This window comes from Chrysemys picta, chromosome 10 (assembly GCF_011386835.1).
Source record: "Chrysemys picta bellii isolate R12L10 chromosome 10, ASM1138683v2, whole genome shotgun sequence".
Lineage (NCBI taxonomy): Eukaryota > Metazoa > Chordata > Testudines > Emydidae > Chrysemys > Chrysemys picta.
In genome coordinates this window covers 27,686,211-27,705,361 of record NC_088800.1, presented here as the reverse complement: position 1 = coordinate 27,705,361, position 19,151 = coordinate 27,686,211, and the positions used below count along the sequence as shown (strand labels likewise).

The 19,151-nt window shown below is 43.1% G+C and overlaps 1 protein-coding gene across 3 annotated transcripts in view; it reads left to right on the top strand.

The window, feature by feature from the left end:
* The first annotated feature begins 14,601 nt into the window (after positions 1–14,601).
* MYO1E (myosin IE) overlaps positions 14,602–19,151 on the top strand; it is a 150,441-nt gene continuing 145,891 nt past the window's right edge. For 2 of the 3 annotated variants that reach the window (XM_042853860.2, XM_005284961.5), the window contains exon 1: positions 14,602–15,090. In XM_042853860.2, the coding sequence (XP_042709794.2) occupies positions 15,088–15,090 (3 nt within the window). In that variant the 5' untranslated portion in view covers positions 14,602–15,087. The remainder of the gene's footprint in view (positions 15,091–19,151) is intronic. The other variant, XM_042853859.2, reaches the window with a different exon arrangement.

The window sequence follows — 19,151 nt, the reverse complement described above, 5'->3', positions numbered from 1 at the left end:
GCTAATATTACTCAATCACCAAGCAGCTTTCACACAACCAAAGTAGCATCTGAAAGAAAAAGAGAAATGTGATTAAATTCTGCCAAGAACACACTGGCAATCAAAATTAGTACAAAATGTCTCCTTACAGCAATTTTAAGATCACGCTGAAGCAAAACCAAGAATACAGCCCTTGTGTGTCCAACTGTAAAACAATGTAATTTGCCAGTAATGACAATGATGTTAAAACGTCTGCCACAGCCAACATGGCATGAGCTGGTGATGTCTCTATATCTGAAAATCTTTATTAGGTCATGCCCTAAGACAAATTTCATGCTTTTACATAAAATGCACAATTCCATCTTTTTTTTGCACAGATCTGATCAGCTAAATATATAGGGGCAAAATTCAACCTTTGGAGGGCCCCGCATGCCCCAGAAGCCCAGTGGTAGCCTTCCACAAGGGTCACAGGCGTAGCCATCCTCCCCAACACCCACTTGTTTGCTTTATTACTCAGGCTTGGTGCAGGGAGAAGTATATTTAAAACTAAATGTATATTCAAGGCATTTTTAGTTTAAAAGAAAATTCTTCTTAATTTTTGTACTCTTCTTAGAATCATGACTTACCATTAAAATTTATTTCCACATTGGTTTTCTTGTACTCTTTCTGACACACAATGCTCCCCTGATTCTTTGTAACAGAATTTAAACTTAACATGGTTATTGAATTCACTTCTTCTTTAGTGCGCCACCAACATCTTCAAAGCACTTGGTGTTTGTCAATTAACTGCTGCTGCAGAGGGAGCACCAAAGGAGAAACTGTTTTTGTGGAAGACCAATTAAAATGTTGCATATTTTTATTGTGTATTTAGTTATTTATTTATACTACTTCCTACTGATAAGGTTCATGGTCCTGCAGTCCTGACTAAGGTGAATATCTAATTCAGTTCAGTCAAGAGTTTCCCCTAAGTATCAGGCCCAAAGAAGTAGTTTGTGGGAGTTAGTTTGTTTATTTAAGAGGGAAAATGAAGAGGATGTTCTCCACCATCTTAGAATAATCTTAACCTAGGTCAGAGTTGGAGCATACACAATGATATTCCTTTTCAAAGTGTCTCAATAAATGCAAAGCAATTGAAAACATTTAAAGATCATTTTCAAGTACAGGTTGAACCTCTCTAGTCTGGCACCCTTGGGACCTGACGGGTGCCAAACCAGAAAATTTGCCAAACCACGGGAGGTCAATATTGTTGCGAGCGGTTCTCTTTTTATCTCACCGAGGCGAATAAACAGAATAATGTTTGCAACGATGCTTAGCCAAGGCTTATCAGCTCTCTTCATAACGAAGTGTTAGTGTTGTTACACAATTTTACTGTATTGGCACAAGGAAATAAGTAGATAAAGTATAAAAAAACATAAAATAAAATCATGCCGGACCACGGATGTTGCCAGACCAGAGATGCCGGACTAGAGAGGTTCAACATGTAATTGTTTAGGGTTTTTTATTTTTTTGTTGGTCATATTAGAAATTAGAAAGACAATTGTTTTCCTTTGACATTGTGAAAATATTGATTTTTTTTTGTCTGAGTGAAAATTAGCTCATTAAACAACTCCACCTTATAAAGAATACTACCTTGCCAAACATCATTGTTGTTGTACCTGTAACCATATTTGTTTGATGTTCCCAACAGAGAGCATGAAAATATTTTTGTGTGCTCCCACAATATATTTATTTTCTGATAATGAAGAGATAGATTGCATTCTTAAAAGATACATTTAGCAACTTTCCCTGTTGAGATTAATAACATAAACAATAATAACCATTAATGAAACGGAACTGACCAAAGATTTCAGTCAGAAGTGAAGACTCATTTTAAATAGTGGCAATATAGGTACAATTTTTAGCTTAAAAATTTTGAATTGATACTCATGAATGTTTCCACTGAGGATAAAAGGGCAAATTGTATTCTTATTTACTCTGGAGTGACTCAGGTTCACACCATGGAAATCAATGGACTTGCTTGCGTTTTATACCAGTGTAAGTGAAAGCAAAATGTTGTATAAATGGAATTCTGCAACTAATTTCAATGGGAGCAGGAAAGAGCTCTCTGGCCCTAGGGTGATCAGATGTCCTGATATTTGGGGCTTTTTTGAATACGGACTCCTATTACTCCCAACCCTCGTCCTGATTTTTCACACTTGCTATCTGGTCACCCTATCTGGGCCTAAGTTTGAGATATCCCTTAATCAAATCCAAAGTCTCTTTAAGTGGAGATCCACATGATTATGCTCTCAGTTATACCGAGTATAGCCAGAGGAACTCAGTTGACTTTGTTATTATTGTTACTTATTGTTCCAGTAACACCCAAAGGCCCTATTTTGCTAGGCAATTTATAAATGCATATGGAGGAATGTGAAAGCTAAGCATGTGTTTAAGCATGCTTCCTGAATAGGTGTGCTTTCCTTTAAGGCCAATAGTAGGGAACAGGGGACGAAGGTGTCAGATTCAGAGGATGACAGTAATAAGGTCACATGGTTACATTGACTTACAATGTAGAAAACCTGATTGTTCCAATCATTTTCATGTTTTTTACATGTACTACATTTACATCTACACTACATTTATTCCTATGTAACTGAAAATAGAATTTAGCCATCTGTTTTTTAGCAAAAAAAGTTTAAGGGTATTAAAGTATATAATTATTCTTTGAAAAGTAAAAAATACCCTCTAAAGTTTGCTTAATTTATACCATTTGTTTTTTCTATGATATAATATATACATCTCTCTAAGAAATACCAAAATGTGTGGTTTGCAAACTGAAAATTTTACATTTTTGTTAATGATTATAAGCCCTATTTTAGCAGTTTTCAAGCATTTGAATATTAACAAAATGAGTCTAATTAATAAAACACAAACCTGTGGTCTGTGCATAGTAGAAAATTTGTTCTAAATATATTTCAGGAACTTCTAACAAAAAAGCAGCAGTGCATATTTTTTTTACTGTCAGCTTTAACCAATTAAAAAGCAGACAGAGCAGTGCCTATTTCATGAAAACTTCAAATCTTTTCCAGATTCACAGGGTTCCTATAAGAATGTTATCCTTTGAAACTTCAATACATTTTGAGATTGAAGGTGAAGTGAAAGTTGTATTCTGTAAGGTTTTCAAACATTTAGAAATATGTTCTTGGCAAAAACTGTTAAAGCCCTAGATATTTCAGGGCGCGATCCTGCTAGGTGTTGAACATCCTCGCCCTTTTGTAGCAAAGCAGTTAAATGTGTGCTTAACATTAAGTCAATGAGACTACTCATGCACTTAAAGTTAAGCTCATGCTTAAGTGTTTTGTTGGATCAGGGCAACAGCACTCAGCAGCTGGCACATACCAACCCCACAGTGTTTAAGTCAAGAAAATGTCTCTTGTATAGAGATCACATTATTTCATGGGGGGATATGAAATACAGATTTGTATGATAATGTATAAGGATGTAAATTCACTTTTGAATCCTGCTTTCATACGTTCATTTGGATAGGAAAACACTCCTTTCCGCCATGGTGTTATGGTTAGTTCCGTAAAGACACTATCAACTAGGTTTTGTTTTTTTCATTGATCAACATTTAAAAAAAATCAAGTGTGACAGAGCACCTTTAAAGTAGTATGTCCTCTATTATTTGTTTTAAATTTCCTTATAAGCCTCTATAAAGGGTTTTCTGCTGCCCTGGTGATAGTTCTGAAGGTTTTATAGACACCAGTTGACCAGGGCCGCCCAGAGGATTCTGGGGGCCTGGGGTCTTCGGCGGTGGGGGGCTCCCGCCGCCGAATTGCCGCCGAAGACCTGGTGCTTTGGCGGCAGGTCCCGGGGCGGAAGGACCCCCCCCGCCGCCGAATTGCTGCCGAAGACCCGGAGCGGAAGAAGCTCTGGGGGCCTGGGCACCACAAGAGTTTTTCGGGGGCCCCGGAGCGAGTGAAGGACCCCGCTCCAGGGGCCCCGAAAAACTCTTGTGGGGGCCCCTGCGGGGCCCGGGGCAAATTGCCCCATTTGCCCCCCCCCCCTCTGGGCGGCCCTGCAGTTGACCTGTGCTCTGAGATATTTTCTTTTTTTGCAATGCAAGCCAGGGTTAGTGGGACTCGAATCAGTGGATCCTGGGTTTGTAAGCCCATAGTTTGAGCATCCACACTCATTGGTGACTCTAGGTTTAGAATTTCTGGACCTGAGCACCAAACCCGGGCTCCAGTGTCCACACTGCAGTATGCAGACCTGAGTGAAACCATCATATCCCAGGCTTCCTAGCACCCCCATCACCTGTCACCGCTCTCGTTCATTGTGCAGCTTAAGAAAACTTGACTATCACCTCCCACATTACAGACAGTTGTCGCAGTCTCCCAATACATCCTGCTGAGCCATCTTTTAGGTCTGCATGCTCCCGGCATCCAGAGCCAGCAATATGGAGGAGTGACTGACATTCTATACCTTGGGGGAGCATACTGTAACCCCCCATATTCCTCATTTTCATAATCGTGATCTCACATATAAAGCATGTCTTGTAAGGTATCAGAGGAAAGATTATGATCTGCTGAAAGTCATTTCTCTATCCATATATGTATATCATTGATGCATATGAAATTATGAGAATTGTGCTGTATGGCGGTCACTAAAACATGCTGTAAATTGGGGAATCAGTCAGATATTAGCTCCCCAGAGGCAAGAGCAAGAAAAGAAATCAACACCCGGGCAGGTCTGTTCCACACCAGGGGAATTGTTCAACCTTGCTTGGAGAGACTCAGCAATGCCCCCCCAGATGCGCCTGGACTTGTGCTCCCCAAGCACATGGACTGAGGGTATAAAACAGACAGAGTGGACACTTACTGGGCCCTTCTCATGCCCACACCTTCGCTGCAAGCAGCTAAGACACTGAGAAGAAGACAAGACTCCAACAGGGGAGGTTGACCCAGGTTTAAGGAACAAACCTGTATATTAAGGACTGCAATATCCAGTGGGTGAGAAAAAACTGCTTAATCTAGATGTTGCCCAGTCTAATAGGGTTGAAAGTTTAGAGCGCGTGCTTATATTTTCTTTTCTTTTGGTAACCACTCTGACTTTCTGCCTATCACTTAATATCACTTAAAATCTATCTTTGTAGTTAATAAATTTATTTGTTTATTCTACCTGAAGCAGTGTGTTTGGTTTGAAGCATGTCAGAGACTCCCCTTGGGATAACAAGCCTGGTACATATAAATTTATTTGTTAAATTGATGAACTCATATAAGCTTGCAGCATGCAGCAGGCATAACTGGACACTGCAAGATGGAGGTTCTTAGGGTTGTGTTTGGGACTGCAGATATTGGCTAGTGTCATTCGGTTTCACAATCTAAAGAGCAGCTTACATGCCAGAGGCTGTGCGTGAACAACCCAGGAGTGGGGGTTCTCACAGCAGAGCAGGGTAAGGCCGGATCCCAGATTGGATCACTCCAAGGATTGGAGTGACCTAGCAGATCACCGGTCCAGATAACACCAGAGGGGAACGTTACAGTGACCATTTGAAGAATTTCTCTTGCTAAGGCTTTCAAGAAACAGGCAGAGCATCCATGAGATGCTGGTGGCCATTCCAGCAGCATTTTCTGACATACTAAAGACCTACTGAAGACTCGAATTGGCTGATGCTGCTCACAACTCTCAGTATAGCTGCTGCTATGCCCTATGTAGACTGATGCTTCTGGAGCAGGGCCACAAGCACAGACTGGTGGATCACATCATCCTGAGGACCTGGTATGACCAGCCGTGGGTCCAGAATTTTCACATGAAGAAAGCTACATTTCTGAAGCTTTGAGAGCAACTTTCAGTCAGAAAGTATGCCTATCACAAGACAGAATGTACCCAAGGAACACAAATCAGGGTGCTCTGTGCTCCCATATTATGGACTTGCCGGGGCCAATTGAAGAGGGATATGTTTATAAATGTGTTTGTATAATGTTTACAGTAAATGAGCTACTATCACATCATGCAGAAATGGAGGGATTGATCGCCATGCATTGTACTTATGGGTGACATGACTGATTATGAACTGCGGAAGGACTGATTACTGTGCATTATACTTATGAGTGCAGTGACTGACTATAAACTGGGGAGGAGAGTGTCTGGCACGAACTGTGGATTTACAATATGGACTGATGTAGAAAAAATATTGAGTAATTGTATTAATACAACTTCCCAGTTGTCCCTTATCATGTGTTTATCTTTATTATTTGAACTACACATTATATGATGTGATGCAGTGATGGTAACCAATCAACATTCTTAATAAAATAAAAGCCTTTTTTGTGAACATGGATGTTCACATTATTATTCATTATTAAACCATTGCCAGGCAGGGCAGTTACCTAATAGCATACCAACATACCAGCAATAAACCAACACCAAATTAAACAATTTTCAAATAAAACAAAGTGGATAAACCAAACATTGAACAGCGCAAACAGCAACCAGAGGGCCAACAAATAAATTCCCTAAGTTTGCGTGTCCACTGGCCCCCCATTCTCCTTTCCCTTTCTTCCACATTTAGCGTGAATTTGATGCCACTGCATGGAGGTGGAGGCCTTCACAGGGGTTGGACCCCTGCAGGGGAGGGGGTCATCACGGGAGTGAAAGCTAGCAGGGAGGAGGGCATCATCACAGGGGTGGGCATATGCAGCAGGGAAGGGACCCGCATGGGGGTGGAGAACTGCATGGGTAGATTTGCCCTGTCCAGCTGCTGTTAAGTCCTGGTTGTATGGGCAACCCAAGCACTGTTCCTGGTCTACAGAACATGGTACTGTGGAGGGGACTCAGGATGTGCTGGGGATGCAGCAGTAGCCTGTACTCTCGTGGCCATAAGCGTAGGCAGCCTCTCGAACAGATCTTTCTGCTGCACTCTATCTTCCTCCCTCAGCCAACATTCCTGCTGCAGAACCTGCACTGCAAAACTCTCCCTGTGCACCGCAATTCTGTCCTCTTGCTCTGCCGCCTGTCTGTGCTGTTTCACTTGCTGTGAATCTTTCTCCCTCTGTTATTGCACCCCATGGGACTCAGGCTCAACACCGCCCGCCCCGAGCAGGTACCTAGGCCCAGAGGCCTTGCTGGCCCATGTCAGACAGAACTGTGTGTACAGACAGGGGGGTCTGGGCTCAAGCCTGAGTCTGACCCCAAGCTTACACTGCAGTAGGCATACCCATAGTTTTCAAATGTACAGTATTCTTTTAAATGTACTCAGATTCCTTTCCATTGTGCTGGAGCTTCACAGACATCTTGCTCATACCTTATTATTAGACTGAGAATCTCAAGTGTTCGTAATTTTCACACACAGTGCAGTGAACTGACATTTGAAAGGAAATGCCTTCCTTTGGATCCCTGCACAGCCACTGAATAAGTATCATTCAGTTAATATGATCGGCTGGGGAATTAGATGTTTATCCTTAATGTAAGCTAAATTAAACCACTGTGTTTAAAGGCATGAAAAGGGCTAAACTATGCCTTGTACACATGCCCCACAGCAAACGGCAGTGCAAAGCCGCACTGCTCTGATGGAAGACCAGGAGGCATTTAGCCCAGAGGAGGGAAAACTCCTCCCAGAGTGATAGGGTGCAAGTGTCTGCTATTGTACCCCTTTGTGAGGTGCAACTTGCTGCTCTCTGTACCACTGTCCATTGACTGGTATGCCATTCCATTGGCCACTGTATTGGTGGTGCCAAAGGCATAGCTCTACTCCCTTCCAGGCTATGTCTGCACTTCTCAGAACTCAGAAGGTGCAATTCTGCCGGGCCCTTACATAAGCTAAGCAATGAGGTACAGGGGAGAGTCCTTATATCTTTTGTCCTCACCGCAGGCTGTGCAGAGGTAAGGCAGAATCTGGCCCTTTGTGACTTAGGCACTGTGTACAGAGGAAAGCTTTATTAGTTATACCCTACTTGAATTGTGGGAAGATTGTGAAAAAAATGTGGCTGAGTTGCGGACAAGCCATGGAAAATGGCAGAAAATAATAATGGACCTTATTATACGCATTAATAAAGTCCATTATTACTTATCCACGATTTTCTGCTGTCGGCCACCTGGGGCTCAGATCAGGGGCTCCTGCTCTCAGCCCCAGGGCAGCCGGGGCTCCCACTGTCAAAACTGCAGTCAAAGGCTAATATTGTGGAATCCGCAATTTCTGCAATATTGCAAGCTAAGTTGGGCATTAATTATACTGGTATAGTTATACTATGGTTATCAAATCATTTTAAAAAAATTGCAATTAATCGCAAGATTAAAAAAATTTGTTGTGATTTATCGCAGTTTAGTTTACATTTATGGGAGATAATGCTGCCTGCTTCTTATTTACAATATCACCTGAAGGTGAGAGCAGGCACTGTTTTAGCCAGCGTTGCAAGGTATGTATATGCAAGATATGCTAAACATTCACAACATGCCCCTTCATTTTTCGACTTGCAAACTCTAAAGTTTTACATTGTTTTGTTTTTGAATGCAGTTATGTAAAAAAAAAAAAATTCTACATTTGTAAGGCGCACTTTCACAATAAAGATATTGCACTACAGTACAGTATGAGGTGAATTGAAAAATACTATTTCTTTTGTTTATCTTTTTTACAGTGCAAATATTTGTAATAAAAATAATAATATAAAGTGAGCACTGTCCACGTAGTATTTGGTGTTATAATTGAAATCAATGTATTTGAAAATGTAGAAAACATCCAAAAATATTTATAATCAATTTAAAATGGCATTCTATTATTGTTTAAGAGTGCAATTAAAACTGTGATTAATAGTGACTTTTTAAAATCTAGTTAATTTGTTTTGTGTTAATTGCATGCCCTAAGTTATACCAAAATACCCTGCAACATTTCTTGTGTAGACTAGGCCTTAGCTAATGCAACTATCAGCTTCATTGCAGGACACATTCATTGGCTCTGATTCTCATTAACATTAAGGCCCCTTTGCACCACTCTGACAGCGTACAGGGGCCTTAAAGTGACACAATGTAAAGGCCCCTTTACACCGGTAGGATAGTGTAAAGCAATCTTAGGCCTTGTCTACGTGGGAAAGATTTTGTGGTATAAACTAAGGAGTGAATTTAAACTAATATAGTTATACAGCTATAACCTACTAGAGTGGACACTCTTAGTACAGTATAACAGTGCCTTTTTCAATTTAGTTTGTGTCACATGGGAAAGGTTTTCAGCTGAACCAAAAAAGAACATTCTTATACCACAACAAGAATATCCAGATGGGGATTTATGCCTGCATAGTTATAACTGTATAACTATATTAATATAGTATAACTCATAAAACTTTGCCATGTAGAAAATTCCACATTGTAAATGAGAATCAGGCCCATTGTGTATAAATAAAATATGCCTAGGCATATTTCAGACAGTGATTTTAAGATATCCCTTCGATTCACATTGCTCACAAAGAACTGAATCTCATAGGATCCACATTTCTCTTGTGCCTCCATTATTTTTTCATTAAGTAGTAAGAAGAGAAAGAAAAATAAATATTCTGTGCTGCAAAACACCTCCCCCTCCAACCCCAAAGCTGGCAGGTTGTAATTCTCAGAGAAAATATGTTCACAAATTCTAAAGACTTTACATTTATTGTCAAAAAGAGTATTTTCTTTTTTCTCAGACACTCTGTAATTTTGCTCTGCTGATCTCCTCTTTTTTTGACTTAATTTCTGCAGTAAACCTTGCTGTGGGGTTACTGTTCAATCTATTACATAGCTACCTTAGATATAAGACCATCTCACATTTCCTCTGTAATGGTTAGAAATATCTTTTTTATAATGTAACAATCATCTCATGTAGCACTATAATAAAGCCTTACTTCCTAGAAGTTTTATATACAATAGTTTGCTCTCCTAATACCTAAGGCTGTGTCAGCATTTGAATCTTAAACAGACCTTCACCAGAGTTTAGAAATCTGCTGTAAAAATTCCTTCTGTGTTGAAACTCAGCCAGATTTGTTTTCCCTGTACTGTTCAAGGTGAAGAGAAAAAATATAGAAGTCTTGTGGATTCAAAGCTGTTTTTAACTCAGCCTAAAATAGCAAATTTTATTATGCATATCATCTATCCACTTGAAGGTAATATTAAAAATAACAGAAATATTTCACTTTTTAAAGCAGTTATTAAATTATGATTTTTGTATCTAGGATCCAATTTATTCTTAATATTATTACTTGCATGGCACTAGCACCTAGAAGCCTGAATCAGGGATTGAGGCCCTATTGTGCTAGGCACCGTACACACACAAAGACCCTGCACAAAAGAGCTCACAATCTAAGGCCCCAATCCTGCAAAGTCTTATTCATGTGCTTAACTTCACACACTGAGCCCCACAGTGCGTACGTCTAATCACGTGTGTAGGTTTTTGCAGAATCAGGGCCTCAGTGCATGATGAGAGACAAGAGATGGGTACAACAATCGGACAGGTGGAGCACGAAGTCACAGGAAGATGATTCTAATTAGTGTAATGAGCAATGGTCACAGTTTCTGATTGCTGTCAAATCTGTTTTTATCATAAATGAAACTGAGTTAGTCCACAGCACAGATGAATGATCTTTACCATGTATCTGGAATTAAACTAGAACCAGAAATCCCACACCTCTCAGTTTCCCTTGGTCTCTGAGTTTAACTTTTAGACAAGGGATTGTCCCTGGGTGTATTATGAAATTCCACGAAGCCTGTAGGCTCTTAATTAATTAATAATTAGAACAGGTGTGTGGCAGCCACATTAGAGTCAAGGCAATAATATTCTATTAGGTCAACAATATACATTTTATACTCCCTAACTACCAAGAAAAATGATCAGTTGGGTCAAGACCAGTGGTATACGTTGCCTGATACTTTGTTTCCAACAACAGCCAGTACTAAATGATTCAGAATGTAAAAACAAAAACAAAAAAAACCCACACAAAACCCCATCACATAAGAGGCAAATATTTAATTACCTACTCATATGGGAAGTTTCTTCCTAATCTATATCAATTTGTGGTCGGTTTAGGCCCGGAAGCATGAGGGTGTATAAAGCTGTGGATGTTCAGAACACTTTAACCTGTCTGGTTATTCAGTGACAGACCTGCGGGTGGCTATATTACAACAGAAAAACTTCAAAAACAGACTCCAACGAGAAACTGCTGAGCTAGAATTGATATGCAAACTAGACACAATCAACTCCGGTTTGAATAAGGACTGGGAATGGCTGAGCCATTACAAACATTGAATCTATCTCCCCTTGTAAGTATTCTCACACTTGTTATCTAACTGTCTGTACTGAGCTAGCTTGATTATCACTTCAAAAGTTTGTTTTCTCTTAATTAATTGGCCTCTCAGAGGTGGTAAGACAACTCCCACCTGTTTATGCTCTCTGTATGTGTGTATATATATCTCCTCAATATATGTTCCATTCTATATGCATCCGAAGAAGTGGGCTGTAGACCACGAAAGCTTATGCTCTAATAAATTTGTTAGTCTCTAAGGTGCCACAAGTCCTCCTGTTCTTCTTTTTGCGGATACAGACTAACACGGCTGCTACTCTGAAACTTAATAATAATGTAAAAGTCTAATCACTTGGAATCCTATTAAGCACATAGCCTCCTTGATATCTTGTGGCAGGTTAATTATGTACTGCATAAAAACAAAATATTTTATTTTATCAGTTTTAAATTTGTTGTTTAATTGAATGACCCTATGTTTTATATTATGAGAAATGGTAAACAGGATCATATGACTTACCTTCTCTGTACCCATAGTTATTTTTTAGACTCTAACTATGTCCTTTCTTATATATCTTCTCTCTAAACTAAATAGCCCTAATCTTTTCATTCACCCCTATATGGAAGTTTCTCCATGCCTTTGATCATCATAAACAAACAGCTCCAGACTGTCAGTCAATTCAGTTTTGTAATGGTGTTGAAAATAGTTGGGTCCCATCTACACTGATGGTAGTTTGGGCTATCTAGAGTAAGGGAGGTGTGTGTACAGGAAAGGATTGTACCTGAGCTCCTTGGTGCGCATGCAGTCCCCATGGTGAGTGCATGGAGGGAGAAGTCCCTGTGTTTCCTCAAGTTCAGCGGAACTTGTGCCTTTCTCCCCTGTACATTACACAAAGGACAGAGAGTCTGGCTCTAGCAATTAAACCATTTTCAACATCATTTCAGGTGAGCCTATTCCTGACAACTATTGTCAGCAATGGGTCAGTGTTCCAGTGTAAATGGAGGCTAGAAGTACTGATAAAACAGAACTGAGCACAACAGGTCTGAGTAGCCCCTCAAATTAAGTGTCCAACAGGAACAGGATTTTCCTTACTCTTCCCTAACCCAGTGTCTCTCTCTTCTTTATTTATGTAATTTATATTAAGATTATTTTAAGGAAATAAGTTTTAATATTAACACAAATGCCAAGTACAAACAGGGCCGGCTCCAGGCACCAGCCCAGCAAGTAGGTGCTTGGGGCGGCCAAGGGGAAGGGGCGACACGTCAGGCTCTTCAGCAGCAATTCGGCGGCGGGTCCTACAGTCCCTCTCAGAGGGAAGGACCTGCCGCCGAATTGCCGCCGAAGAAGAAAGCAGTGCGGTGGAGCTGATCGCGATCGTGCCTTTTTTTTTTTTTCCGCCGCTTGGGGCGGCAAAAACTCTGGAACCGGTCCTGAGTACAAAGTAGGTACAGAAACATGTACATATAAAACCTAGATACATTACCGATATATTTTATTGCTTACATTTGTGAGTATAATATATCCATAACAGGTTCCCTCTCTGGATTGATTTCTATTTTTTGCTTTTCTTTAACTTTTTCTCTCTGTGTGTCTTACAAGGTTTACATAACTTTTTCCAAGTTCAAGTGAAACACTGAGCAAACTATTTGTTCCAGTTCCAATAAAACTGCTGCTACTCACCTTCTGATGGAGAATAAAGCATGAAGCTCAGCTCTTACAAACTCCAGCTCACTTTTAGCACTATCAGATAAATTTGTGTTAATAGTAGTCTGTGGTTATATTTTCTATCCAACTTCTTTTTCAATTAAACTGTTTTTCCATAAAATCACTATCAAATAGTGCCCAGGCCTCCAATGCAAATCATAAGTTTTACTTGGTCAGTAATGTAAGCAGAGTTGAGCTGAGGAGGCGATGTTTTGATTTTTCAAAACCAAAACCAAGCATGGCTCAGATCCAAGGGAGCTGTTCTATTTTATGCAAACCACTAAAGTTTGTGGGACTAAAGGGGAGGCCAGATAAATTGTGTTTGTTCCTTTTCTATAATGAACAAACCAGGGTGGTCTGGATATTGCAATACCTCATCAATCAGGTTTTATGTTTGCAAATCAAATCAGGTCTGGTTCTTCAGATCCAGTTTGAGAACCAAAGCAAGAATGGCTCAGACCCACTTTGCATACCAGCACCCCAATTCTGCCCTCAGATCCATGAAGGCAGACCCATTTATCTCTAGAGAGCTCCACTGACTTTCTTCTACCTACACAAGTCCAATTGCAGGACCAGGACACATCCCAGGAGTGGTTCAGACCTCTGTTCTATTTTATCCAGACCACCAAAGTTTCAGGAAGGCCCGTTGAATAAAAAGATTCCAATTATGACTAATCTCTAAATTACTGTAGAGGTGAGTCTTTGTCTGCTTGGAGCTTTTTTTTTTTTTTTTTTTTTTTTTTTAATTAACCACAGCCTGTTTCCACTTTTTCTGTTAATCATTGTCCTTAACAGTCAGTCATTAACTGGAGAAAAAAAAAGAAAAAAATATAATTTGCAGTGGTTAACAAATAAATAATAGCTATGGGCAGTGGTTTTTAGAAATTGTTTGGAAGGAACACAATCATATTATTATGTCTCTAATTGTAAGATTATTATTTATTTTTGTTTTCTATATTATGTTCTGATGGTGCTTATATGCCCCAGTTGGGATCCCATTGAAGCCAATGTAATTACTCCTAAGCTTAAAGCACATTCAGAAGTATTTTCAGGATCAGGGCCCTAGATCTTAAACTTTTGGGGACAGAGATTGTGTCTTCTTAGGACCTGAATACCTAGAAAAGTTGTAGTTTGAATTATTCTTAAATCAGGATAACCTAACTGGTATGGATACCTAACCTGGATACTGGTATAAAGATGCTTTGTCCTCTTCCTTAGCAGTATAAAAGTGCTTTATATTGATATAGCAATTCTCATACAGGAAGGGAAATACACTTTTGTGTAGCCATGCCTATGCTATAAAGTTTTGTCAGTATAACTACATCAGCCAGGGGTGTGAAAAAATCACATACACCCCTAGCCGACATAGCTATGCCAGGAAAACCCCAGTGCAGAGGGCAAAACAGTGCTTTTGGAGAGGTAGAGTAGCTATGCCAGCGGAAGAACTATCAGCATATCATGCTGCATCTACTCTAGGGAGCTCTGGGGCATAGCTATGGTGACAAAGCCTCTGTCGTGTAGACGAGGCCTCGGGAACAGCATTGAAGCTGTTGGTCATGGCTGCTGTTGAGCAAGTGCTCTGGCTGGCTGTGGCTTGTTCTGGACGGGAGCACTGGGACACTGCCAAGGGCACGCCCAGGGACAAAAAACAAACTCAAGAAGTTGCAGGGGGCAGACAAAGACTACAAAATCCAGAGGCCCTTGTGGCTGCTCCAGCAGCAGCAGCTCCACGCGGCCAGCTGCTAGGATCTCCCTCAGGAATGACGCTATAAAAACAAACCGTGATTGGCTAGGTCCGAGCTGAATTCTCCATTTATGGACAGAGTGGCTGGTGCTGGGCATCGGCTGCACAGGCGGAGCGGCGGCGGGGGGCTCTCGCTCCCACTCCCGGGCCGGGCACACACTCCGCTGAGGAGCCGAGTCCCCGTCAGAGCATGAGAGGAGCCTCCAGCCTGTGAGGCGCTGACACCCGCCAGCCCGCATGGGCTCCGCGCTGGCCTCCCCTCTGCGCCGCTGAACTTGGGTCTCTTTCCCCGCTTGGCGGACTTTGGAGGCTACCGAGGGGGAGGAAACCAGCCCCGTCCCCGCCTCCCGGATCCCCGGGCAGCCTGTGCGGAGCAGCAGCGGCAGACGGGGCAGCCACCGCCACCGCGGCAGCACAGCGCGATGGTGAGTGACCGAGCCGGGCTGGCAGGCGGAGACCGGACCGGGCGAGTGGCTCAGCCCGCGGGAGGGCCGGGACAGGGGGTGGAGCAGGGGGACAGATGCCCCCCTGTGCCCTGCCTGTGGGGGGCACCGCGGGAAGGGTGGAGGCGGCGGGACTGTCCCAGGCTGGTTACCCCGTGCCGGGGGACCTGCATTGCAGTCCCCCCCTCCCCGCGGCGTGGTACTGGGGTTACCGTGCCCGCCCTGTCGGTGGTGCTGAGCGGGCTTTCAGGGCACACACCCCGCTCCAGCCCCGGGGCCCTCCTGCATCGTGTGCCTGGAGCCCCCTTCGCTCATCCTGGAGCGCCCGTCCACAGCCCCCTGCTCTGGCCAGCTCTCGGGTGCAGCAAGTTACTGCCGGGCGGCCCGGGCCTGTTTCTTGTCCCGAGAACAGCAGGTACCGTCCCCCGCGGGCTCCGAGCCAGCCGCCTCCGTCCTGCTGGTGGCACTTCGCGGTGAGGATGGAGTAGCTCTGCCAAGCAGCCGGTTGCTGGCTGCCCCGAAAGCGGGACTCTGGTTTGCTAGGTGCCAGCACTAAGCCGGGCAAGAACAAGCAGCGCCTTACGTGGGCAGATCACCCGGGGAGAGCTGTGTGCACCGTGTGAAGGCTTCAAGGGAAAGCGTCAGGGAGCAGCAGCCTCCCAAGCCGAGTTGGGGTAGGGAGAGCTAGCAGGGCCCGGGGAACCGACAGGGACATCGCTTTAGGTTCCCTCGCTCAAATAAATGCTCTCGATTAGCACTGGCTGCCCTAGCAAGGTGAGCCTAGCTGCCCACTTTGTATCAGGCGGAACTGAGAGTGGCAGAAACATGGCACATGCGGAATTAAAACGTTTTTTCTCCTGCTGTTCTTCCTGGTGTGTGAGAGAAGTACCTGTTGTATGCTCTTCTCTCTACACCGGAGTGCCCAATGGTGTTTTAACTCTTGTTAGTACAGAATGTGTATAGTGACTATAACCACAGGGTTTGGAAAGAAGTTAAGAGAAGGGCCACACCAAAAAAAGTCTCACTCATTTGCTGTATATGGCTGGTTGAAAATGTCCACACACAAAAAATCTGTTAAACTGGATGTTTCCCAATTTCAACAACATGAATTTTTTAATGGGAGGTACCTGGTTTTGATTCCCCCCTCCTCCCCCCCCCCAAACACTGAAAACCCTCAAATTGAATTTTTTTGTTGGTTGTTTTTTTCAACCATTTTCCTGATGTTCTTGGGGTTTTTTTACTTTTTGATGAAAAGTTTAAACTTTCTATTGAAAAGGTCATTTTCCAGCAACCTCTCCTGTAAACATTAATCTGGGCACTATATACGCATACGCTGACATAGTGATATAGTATTACCCTAGGGTGACCATATGTCCCGGTTTTATAGGGACAGCCCCAATATTTGGGGCTTTGTCTTATATAGACGCCAATTACCTCCCACTCCCTGTCCCGATTTTTTCACACGTGCTATCTGGTCACCCTATATTACACTGTCTTGCTTGAATTTAAAGTTATATAAAGGACCAGTCAAAGTTAGAAACACAATGGGCGAAATTCATCCTTAGTGTTATTCCTTTGAACCCAGAGGTGAATATCGCCCAGTACATTTCTGGTAAATAATAAAAGTTGTGAATTCCGCTGTGGTTTCTGAGAAAGAACATTTGATTTAGTTGTTTGTTGTTCACAACAATTATGTAATTTTCTACTTTGTTACAAGTGTGGGAACACAACTCCAGAACAGGCATAGATATTTTATGATGACGCCTGACCATAGACTCTGTTAAAAAACGTACATTTAGCAATTAGCACTTTCAGTGTTGCTCTTGTGAGGATCCCAAGTCACATGGAATTGCTGCCACAGAGCTGGGCCTTCTAAACAACCTTCTCAAGCAGAATGGAACAATTAGTCACATCTCCCCAAACTACCACTGCTATTTTTATAGCTCTGTCATTGTGCACACAGCTATACAGAAGATGATGACACTGTTCCTGCCCCAAGAATTTTCTGAATTAGTCATACTGAAGAAAGATTTGGATTCCATCTGATCTAAGATTCTGTCCTGCAAAGGTGCTGAACATGGTGCTGATGCAATATAGAACTTAAGGACATGTATAACTTTAAACATCTGATTCGTTCCACAAAGAGTATATCTGAAGACAGTCCTTTCCTGTTATATATTTTGCCACCCTAATTTGTCCCCATGAGTTTCACATGCCTGTTGCACTATAATCTATCTTGGTGGCAGTCAGAATTGCTTAACATTGTGCCTTTCTGTTCTCCTTTTTGGATTTATTTTATTTACTGTATATCAGTGTGATGAAGGGCAAAGACGCTTTTGGAATGTAACAACATGGCAATGATGTCACAGATTAGATCAGGGGTGGGCAAACTTTTTGGCCCGAGGACCACATTGGGGTTGCGCAACTGTATGGAGGGCCGGGTAGGGAAGGCTGTGCCTCCCCAAACAGCCTGGTCCCCGCCCTCTATCTGCCCCCTCCCACTTCCTGCCCCCTGACTGACCCCCTCAGAATCCCTAACCCATCCAACTCCCCTGCTCCTTGTCCCCTGACCGCCCCCTTCCGGGACCCTCGTCCCCTATCCAACCCCCCTGCTCCCTGTCCCCTGACTGCCCCGACCCCTATCCACACTCCCGCCGCCTGACAGCCCCGCCCCGGGACTCCCACCCCCTATCCAACCGCCCTCTGCTCCTCGTCCCCTGACCATCCCCTCCCAGGAGCCCCCACCCCTAACTGCCCCCCCGGGATCCCACCCTCTTATCCAACCCCCCCTGCTCCCTGTCCCCTGACTGCCCGCCTGACCCCATCCACATCCCCACCCCCTGGGACTCCCACTCCCAACCCTCCCTGTTCCCCATCCCCTGACCGCTCCCCCAGAACCTCTGCCCTACCCAACTGCCCCCTCCTCCCTGACTGCCCCCCAGAACCCTCTGCTCCCTTACCCAACCCCCCTTTCCCCGCCCCCTTACCAGCAGCAGGAGCTCACAGCCACGACATCCGGCCAGAGCCAGCTGCATTCCCCATGCTGCCCAGCCGGAGAGGCAAGCCAGAGGGCGGCTTGCACGGCAGCATGGCTGCGGGGGAGGGGAGACAGCGGGGAAGGGGCCGGGGACTAGGGCTCCCTGTCCTGGAGCTCAGGGGCCGGGTAGGACGGTCCCGTGGGCCGGATATGGCCCGTGGGCCGTAGTTTCCCACGTCTGGATTAGATGGTACTTGCAGTGTTCTTCAGGCTACATCTCTAAACCCATCATTGTCTAGCACCCATGTCTTGGGGCAAGTGTCTGGGCCAACTTGTGAGCAAATGGACATAATGACAGGCAGCCAAAAGACTATGTATGTGCAGCAGATGTGATTGTTAAGGCCAAGATTCTTAGCTAGGAACTTTGAAACAGCTGGCTGTACTGAATGTCCACTATGAATAAGGAGATGCACCATCACTAAACCAGCTCTGAGTTGGATGAACTGTGAAAAAACTATCAGTTCTGCAGCTAAATTTTTGGCTGTAATGAACAGTGTTGAATGGTAGGCATTAATTACAAAGACGTCTCCTGCTGAATAGCAATAGCTTGTGTTTATACAGCATCTTTGATGCCAGAGTATTCCAGATAATTTTTCAGCTACCTGTGGAGTGGAATGTTGTAACATTACTCATTAGTTTAGGATAGGAAGTGAAAAAGAATTCTATATCCTGGGAGAATGGGCCAAATCCTGTAAGCCTTGAATCCGAAACATTTCGCTGATTTGGCAAAAAAATTATTTCTGAAATGCAGTGGGCAAAAACCCTTGACTTGTGAATTCCAAAATGTTTTTATTTTCTAAGGATTCACTCTGAAACTTGTTAAGATTTAGTTTGTGCAAGGCATGAGATCATAATAATCAAAACTTCTGAAGATTTCAGTGGAAAATGTGAGAGTGCAAGGAACATAAGATTGGGCTGTTAGCTTGCAACACATTTTAAAGGACATCCACTTTGATTCAGTTTCTAAGCCCCTGTTTTATATAAGATGAATGAGAGGTCTTTTAAG